The 9401-nt window shown below is 33.4% G+C and overlaps 1 protein-coding gene across 1 annotated transcript; it reads right to left on the reverse strand.

Moving 5' to 3' along the window:
* Nucleotides 1–1707: 1707 nt before the first annotated feature.
* LOC132727915 (lactose-binding lectin l-2-like) lies at nt 1708–9189 on the reverse strand. Its single transcript, XM_060713510.1, has 4 exons — nt 8624–9189; nt 7301–7344; nt 5995–6082; nt 1708–2377 (listed from the first exon to the last, which is right to left on the reverse strand). Exons 1-4 carry the CDS (start codon nt 8937–8939, stop codon nt 2148–2150), a joined length of 678 nt encoding a protein of 225 aa, XP_060569493.1. The 5' UTR covers nt 8940–9189; the 3' UTR covers nt 1708–2147.
* Nucleotides 9190–9401: the final 212 nt, after the last annotated feature.

Consider the following 9401-nt stretch of genomic DNA (forward strand, 5'->3'; position numbering starts at 1 on the left):
GCAAACCCATTACGTTGGTTTTGTCATGACGTGCGTGACTCAAATAGGGAGATCATTTAGACTTAGCAGCATAGTGCGTTTGCGACCAGTCCGCGCAGTCTGATCAGGATCCATGCTGTTCGCTTACAAACCCTATTACAAGTAGAGAAACTGATAGCGAACAGCATGGTTCCTAATCAGACTGCGCGGATGCGCAGGCTGGTCTGGATCCATGCTGGTCGCAAACACATTACGTTGGTTTTGTCATGACGCGGCTCAAATAGGGAGATCATTTAGACTTAGCAGGACTGAGAGCTGCTTGTAGCTCATTATATAACTGTAAAATGTTTAAATTCCGTTTTGATTTGCTTTATAAATATTAGGAGCGTATCTTGGTCAAAGTTTATGTTTAGGGTTTTGGAGAGGGACCTAAAAGTGCGTTTTGGCGTATATCAATAGATTATTTGAAATGTCAGGTACGTATTACTTTTTTTAAGTTTCTTGGGAAAAAATGGTACAGGGCCTATAGATTACACGAACAATCCCATACATGTATTTTTATGGATAGACATATAAATGGCAAAGATTTTCATCAAGTACACATCTATCGCCTTTAAAACGTGCCAAAACAGTACGGGATTTAATGAAAGCGGAAAATGTCTTTGGCTGGGAAACGTGCCGTGACTGATACTGTTTTGAATTATGCTATTAATACAAATACAGTAGGTTAACGGTAAAACATGGTTGTTGCTTTAGATATTGAACTAGGGAGCACCTTCGTCGACAATTTAAACAAAACGAAAGGCTGTGATCAGTCTATACAATATTAGCTTTACTGCAAGTGAAACATGATCGAAATCTATAGAATATAGTATTTATTTCGTTTATTTATTTCTTCTGAAGTATCAGCATGGCAAAGCAGTTCGGTAACTGATGTATTTTGTAATATTTCAATTATTGTGTGACATTCACAGGCGTCCAGGGCTATGAAAGCAAATCGATTTAATATCATGTCAATAACTGATTATTACCTGGCGACGATGCATTGTTAATTCAAACAAGTAAAATATTTATAATTCTCAAAGTGAGAACAACTCGTGAATATTACATTCATGAATTAATAACAAAACAACATCAAAGTGACTCCACTGAGGATATTTGACATGACAGGACTGGAAATTTTTTTTTTCGAAATTAATGTTCCATTTGATATAGGTCTAGACCGTTAACTTGTGTGCAAATTTCAGATCATTCGCTCGTTTTGTTTTTCCACAAAAAAATATTCTAACTGGATTTTTTTTCAATTATACGCTTTTCAATCAAACCGACCGAAAAACAGCACAAATTACGATTTCAGGTATATTTCTAAGTACTTTTCTTAATTTAATTTCCTTTGGGATATCTTTATGTTAAAAGCGGCCCAGCTGATTCATGTAAGAATGCTCCTTTTTTAGCTTTAGGTTTTAGGACCTCAGTTAACTTAAACACATGCAAATCCTCCTATATGCATATGTACAGATATAGTGTGTTTTAGCAAGAAGGAAAATAAAATATGAGGCTTCGGAATAAAAAAAAGAACATAGTATCATGCCGAGCACATTCGAAATTTTTGGCCATTTCATGTGAGTGGACAATTGCAACGCTTTCCACTCAAATCGAGCTACGAAATAACACAAAATTTCATACGTGAAGAATACAATTACAAAATTATATTGTCAATTAATTTATTGAGGAGGCAAAATAGCATCAAGCGAAATGGAAAGAGTATTTTAATTCGCAACTTGTATTTTGATCTGAGTGTATTTTCTATAACATGGTCTTAATAAGACGCTGTAATTATCTAATTAAGATCTAATGGAGATTATAAGCAAATTAATCGGGATACTCTTACACTAACCTTTTTATTATACGCCTTATCAAATATGCACTATAATTTTTTCAAACATAAAGTAATTGCTTTATATGGATCACAATATTGAATACAGATTTATTTCTTCCTGTCCAACCGTGTCACTATAAATAGTACATACAGTGAATGTAGCAAACTAACAGGTACTAGAATATGATAATGAAGAAGAAATAAAAAACAAATTCAGTCTGGTCTAAGCGTCAATTTTCGAGAACACTTTTTAGTAAACGTACATAAGTAAACTTGAGACTTTCTTTTATTACTCAAATTCACATAAGCTGCGAAATAAATATTGACAATAATAATCATGCCAAGTCCACGTCATTTCACGCATCCAAGACAACGCTGCGCACTTCTCGTCCCGGTTGTCCCATGGTTGATCCTGTCCCCATTTTACGTAATGGTCAGTGAGGAGTGTCCCGTCTTCCCAGTAATATATTCCTCCAAGTGTTTTGCGCGATGCTCCTATCCAAGTGTCACTAGTATAGTCTGAAATAATATAACTGGAACATTTTAAAAATCTTTGTTAAAAACTAGTAAAAGAGTTTTTTTGAAAGGCACATATTGCCTCCAAAACAAATAAAGTTTTATATCTTTACAAAGAGCAACAATGAATTTTATAATGTATAAAAAATACTTAATAGAGCATGTTAGATGTTTGTTACCTGGAAAAAGTATGGGAAAAACAATGACGGGCAATAAAAGAAAATGCACCAGAAAGGGAATAAACACGATACATTAGAACAGATATAAACGCGATGCAATAGAAAATGACTGGGATTGGAATATACACGATACATTAGAACAGATATTTATAAATACGGGCACGATACATTAGAATGAAAATAAACACGATATTTTAAGACAAATGTGAACGCGATATTCTAGAACAAGACTGAACGCGATACATTAAAAATGATTTAGACTTATCACTATTTAGAACAGTAAATATAATTCTTTGTTTTGGTCTTTTAGTCGACCCAACACTACTAAATATATATATATACGACGGCATTTGGAGGTTCTTTTAAGTATCAGGATTCATGCTGTTCGTTATCAGTTTCTCTACATGTACTTGTAATAGTGTTTGTAAGCGAACAACATGGATCCTGATCACACTGCGCGGATTCCAGGCAGGCTGGTCTGGACCCATGCTGGTCGCACCCAGCAAACACCCGACGTTGACACAACGTTGGATCAACGTTGAATTTTGGTCGCGACGTCGGTGACCTTCATACAACGTTAAACCGACGTTGAATCTCCGACGTCTAACAGACGTTTCATTTTGACGTCGACTCGACGTCGGGTTTTGGTCGGTAATCTGACAATAGGTGAATTTAATTTATGAAACCAATATATATATAAATGAAAGCATAAACAGCTAGAATTTTAAATTTAAGTTTAGAAAGGGAAAATTATATATCTATTTATCCATCAAAACAATAACAGTATCACGTGGGTGGCTACGTACGATATTTGATAGGTGGCGCTCGGTAAACGGATAGTCGCAGATCAATATGAAATATATTTGCTCTATTTTCGTTTAAACAATATCTTATCTCCTCGAATTAGTCTAAGAAGTGTTTATATCATTTACAATGAAATTGTTATCATTTTTGAGGGCTTTATTTTATAGTGGTAAATAATTTAGTAAATTCGAATTGGCGACATAGGCCTATATCGGATTTGAAATTCAGTTGTATTGGCGGACAAAAAAACAACGAGCTGACAGACAAAGTTGAATATTCCAAACAAAATGAAAAGGTAGGCAAACATTATATATTGTTTTTCAATGCTTATTTACCGCATGTTTGCATGGATTCGATGGCTATTTGATCATTGTAATGTTTGACTGGTAAAACCTAATGTCACGTGATTTCACGAGATAAAAATTTTTGTTTCCTCGTAAGAGCACTATATTATTTACTATAGAACAGTCTGTATCATCGGATCATTTTCCCCGCACTATATCGCCAAGCCAAATAAATGCACAAACAATGGTAGGAAATATCCTAGCAATTGAAATCAATAAAAAGTTAAATGCAGTACGTTAGACTCTTATAATTTATTCAAATGCTGGTAAATAAAATTCCCTCTTATTTCTTATCAACATGAATTTCCCTTACATAAGGGGCCAGTCATTTACACATGTATCAGCTGCACAGTTTGATTTTGATATCTGTGTAGTTGTTAAACTACTCGTTGTTAATTGAAGTACTTTACCAATACTGTAAGCATACCATGTGTTTCTTATATAATGATAATGATTCATGGCATTTGATACATGTAAATGATACGACTTTGGTAAGATATATCTGAAAGCACATTGTTTCTGACTAGCTCTCTTTTTATTAATGTAATCAAACAACATATTATAAATCAGAAAACACATTATCATAGTTATAAATCAATAAAAGTAATAGTTTGTTAATTAGCCTGCTTATCAACAAGTTATATGTTCGTATCATAAAACGTTTGTACACTAAGCCAGTCTGTCCTATATACACCTAGCAGATCGGATCATGCTGGGCAGAGATGATATCTATAAAAATGACAGTAACATGTGAATTTCTTTGATGTTGTTTGAAAATTTGTATAAATTACATTGAATATAAAAATAACAATATCAATTTTTTGCGGGAGTAGAATTAATTTGGTATTTGTTATGTAAGTTTTTCATGCCCTTATGAGTTAACTAAGATTAATAGTATTTGGATTTTGCCTATTGTATTAGACAAACATCCTTCCACCACATGGTTAAATTCTAAAATGATTATATTTCGTCTTTCAGATTGTGGAAATTATGATAATTCAACATCTGGCAAAAGTTCAGGAGGAAGATGAAAGTATTAAGAGGAAAAGAAAAACGAAAACTTACCAAGATTTTGTGACAGGTATATTTCAAAATATTATAGAAAATACAGTGATCTTATTACCCTTGATTTTATATAATGAAATTCACGAAGCCATATTTTTATCAAAATCAATAGATATATAGGTACACTTAACTACATATATGGTTTGAACTAGATAGAAAATAATAAATATCTTTTTTAAGTAGTTGGAGAGTTTATCAGAATTTCGTTTAATTATAATATGTAAAAGTGATTTATTTCTTGCACTTGTAATTGATTATTTTATTTTTTTTTATTTTCAGAAAGTGTGATGAGATTTAGGTTGGAGACGGTAATGATACGCTTACAGTATGCCCCAGATCGACACAGTGGAGGAGGACGAAAGAAGATACATAAACATTGCTATTTATAATAATAACAAAATATTCAGAATATTGTTCCATTTAACATTCAGATCTAGATTCAGTTATAAAATACAAAGACAAATATACAATCAGTGAACTGGATAGATGATTGGAAAATCCCAAAATCAGGGTGATCAGTTCATGATCAGTGGTGAAATAAAAAAAAACACATGCATGGATGTTTACTATACAAAATGTCAGTGGTAATATTCAAGAAGGATTTTGTGTATCTAATTTCTAAAACATGCTTATTTAATACATAAAGCGTTATTAAAGTACTTACTTTCAAGTTTAATAGTTTCAAAAAATATTATGTAAATCTTGCATTTGTTATCGTACCACATTTCTTGTTTGGAACTTGTGATTCCGAGTATGCAAATAAATTGCTAAAATTATAAGAATGCTTATTTGTTTACCCTATTATTAAAAAAATCGTATTCCAAAAGTTTTGAATGAGGTTAAAGTCTAAATCATGGTCAGAAAATTTGGTCAGATAAGTTGGATTATGGTCAGATAATGGTCAGAAAAGGTTGGATTATGGTCAGAAAAGGTCGGATTATGTCCAAATAATGGTCAGGAAAGGTTGGATTATGGTCAGATAATGGTCAGAAAAGTTGGATTATGGTCAGAAAAGGTTGGATAAAGGTCATTATATGACGTTGTATAGACGTCGGTTTTCTGACGTCTAAAAAACTTTCAAATCCAACCTTCTGCCAACGTTTACCCAACGTCAGGGTCTAACGTCAGTACAACGTTGGTACAACGTCTTTTGTTTGCTGGGGCAAATGCATTGCGTTGGTTTTGTCGTGACGCGGCTCAAATATGATATGATATTAAAAGAGTTCACCACTGCCGAGTATTTGATCCTCTATATATATTTCTTCTTCTTCTGATGTAATGTCTGCTAAATGTCCCCCTAATGTCTGACAGTGTAACTGGAAAACAATGCCATAAAAATCATTACTGGTATGAAATTTTAATTAATTACTGTCACTGTTATATGAATATTTTATACATTGATCATGTCGATATGCTAATAGCATTGCCAATACTGAATATCTGATTTGTTAAAGAGGGGGGGGGTATTAAAACATATTAAACAGATAAGACCTCTAAATGAATTTGATGAAGTAGTTCGTGACATTCATTGCTTGGCATATTTGAGTTAAAACGTGTAAATATTTATCAGCACCCGTAGTTCTTAGAATGTTAAAAGATACGTTCTTCGAATGAAACAAATATTTGCCATGAAAATTAAACGTTTAACCTTAGCTGCAAACTTATAAACACGAGGCCGTTATATTGCAAGGCGATCAGGAAAAACTACAACAACCACAAAACTAACTGAAATATGTGTATACATTTAATATATATTAGCAATTAAAGAATCATATTCGGCTCATGCCTTGTTCTGTTTATGTATTGAAAATAGTCTTAAGCCTGTTTGACGACTTGGTGATAAACCTTTACCACCAGAATCGAGCTGTGCTATCCTTCGCATGCGTACATACTGACCTTGCTCTATACTAGACAGGTATAGTAACTCCTTTTTAAATTCCGACATTGAACTCTTTATAACTAAGAGAGAAGTAGTCCCAATTAAAAGAGGGATAGCTCCATTAAAGTTAAGGGTTACAGGGTTACAAATCGGTAAAATGTATTCGTTATTTTTGTTGTTGTTGATGTTTTGTTGTTGTTGACTTTTCTGAAAGGGTAGGGGGGGGGGCGTAACGTTGTTCAAGCCGCCCAGACACTAAAATGTCTTGTGTTGCGGTTTTCAAGGAATACCTCATGTGTTTCTCAGTGCATTATTTCTGTATTGCTTTCTCACAAGCTATTTGAAGATAGAGACCCTAACAGCTCGACCACGGACACATCATATAATCACCTTCTTTTGGTTCATCAAGACAAAACTCTGGATGTGAGTTCTCAAATCTAAGGTAAAACACGTGTTTGCGCCATACAAACAAAGATTATATTAAAACAATATTTCAAAAAATCTAGGCAATGGCAACTATATTTTTTTTAAAACGGATTGTAACTGAAAAATCTATACATGAATTCTAAATTCTATAGCCAGCCATGAAATAGTCCTACAACCCAGCATGATTTAGTAATCGTTTAAGAATTTAAAGTTAAAAAGCGATGCTTACGCTTGCATTTGTCCATGATTTCTCTTCAGTAACTAGCATGTACGCTGAAATGAAACATATACATGTTCGTGGGTAAAATCATCTCGAATACCAAAACCACCTTCATTTTATTGACATGCAAATAGCGAATGTGAATTGCTATTATTTCGCTCTTTTTCTATTTCATTTTTTGAAAGTGTATTTTACGGTAACATATGTATATAGACATTTAGCAGATCAAAACAATAATACAAGACAAAGTAAGTTATTATTGCACAAATTATGTGCATTTGTGTAAAACAGACTACATGTTTGTTTTAACGGAATGCGCGCAACGGAAATAACATGGTTGATTGAAGAAGGTATGTTGAAACGAACAGAATTGAAGATCATAAAATTATGTTTAGAGGAAAATGCACAATACGGAAGTTACAGTTTACGTTCGGTTGATGAACGAAATGCGCACAACGGAAGTGGTAGTCTACGATTGGTTGATTGAAGAAGATATGTTAAAACAGAGACATAGATAACATATGTATCTGGTTAAAACGAATGTGCTCACAACAGAAGTTACAGTTTACGCATGGTTGATTGAAGAAGGCTTTTAAACCGTTCCTTGTATGCTAATTAGAATGATATATTTAAAATATAAAAAATATATACTTATGTTTAATAGTCTGGTACGATAGATATGAATTGATCTTCTTTTTTTCCTTAGCCAGAAATGAAAAGTAGATTGAATTTAAGACCACTTAGGGAATCTCGTTTTTTGTTGTTGTTTTTTTTTTAAATCTAAAAATGACAATCTTAGTAACATAAACATTTTATTTGAGTATTGAAATAAACGTTTTATGAAAGTATTATAACGCCCCAGTAAACTCTGCTTATCTATGTAGTGCATGTATCATTACTATCCATTCTGAGAATGATTTACTCGGAACATTTTTACTCGGAACATTTTATCTTCTCCTGTCTACTTTGTATGACCGAAAGAGATGATATTGTCTGTCTTGAAATTTTTCCTGTATCAAATATTCATTTTAAAACATGACGAAAACCATTTTAAAATGCATCGATATAGATGAAAAAGGAAACCTAAAAGGTCGTCCAAAACGATAAAATTAAAACATGCTTCAAGCTTGGGAGGTTGGTTAAACAATATTCAAGAAGAGGATAGCTAAAACCACCATTTAACAATGAACAATTTCTATTTTGACACTATGAGAAGTCACCATTAATTCAATTTATATAAAAACAACTACATGATCTAGGATTATCAAACTTATTCTGCCTTGCAATTTTGCCTTACACTAAGTAACTTAAATACATCTAAAACTTACTTACCTTGACGTTTAAAGTACTGCATTCCGTCCTGAGATGGAGCCGATGAATTGGTAAGAATTGTGTCATTGCACCCTACACAGTGCATATCAGCTTCGTCGTGGAATACGCCAAAACACGACGAGCTGTCAGCACAAACTAGCAAACACTGCATTACATTCAACTTCTCTTCTTCAAAATCTTTATTCATTGCCGGACAAGTAAACCCTTCCAAATCGGTATACATTGTAAACTTTGTAAACATTATGTTACGACTGTCTATAAGTAAAACAAGGCCATGAAAAAGAAGTAAACCGATATTAAAGCAATATTTCTTCATGTTGCCCTGGCGCAAACTATCAACTAACCAGCAAAATTACCAACAAATCAATGCGCATGTCTGCAGTCGTTCAGTTGATAAAAATTGACAAGAGGGTCATGATGGCCCTTGATACCTCACCTGAGATACACTGCTAGGAAAGGTTAAATAAATCCAGTAATGAGATATCATTTTTATCCAGATTACATAACTATAAATTAAGTGATCCCCAGTGCGTGGCCTTTTAAAGTTTGGTCAAAATCTACCCAGTAGTTAAGGAGGTGATGTTGTTAAAAAAAATTGTGGACAACGACGAACGACGGACATACTACCAACACAAAAGCTCAGCTCTGGGCACTTTGTGCTCAGGTGAGCTAGTAAAACGCACCATGATTGCGAATTTCCAATAGCGTGCTTGACTGAATAGATAAACTTGAAAAAAAAACCTTCAATAGCTGTAATCACTTCAATCATGCAATAATA

This window comes from Ruditapes philippinarum, unplaced genomic scaffold (genome assembly GCF_026571515.1).
Source record: "Ruditapes philippinarum isolate M1 unplaced genomic scaffold, ASM2657151v2 ctg4788_1_1_1_1, whole genome shotgun sequence".
In the NCBI taxonomy this organism is placed as follows: Eukaryota; Metazoa; Mollusca; class Bivalvia; order Venerida; family Veneridae; genus Ruditapes; species Ruditapes philippinarum.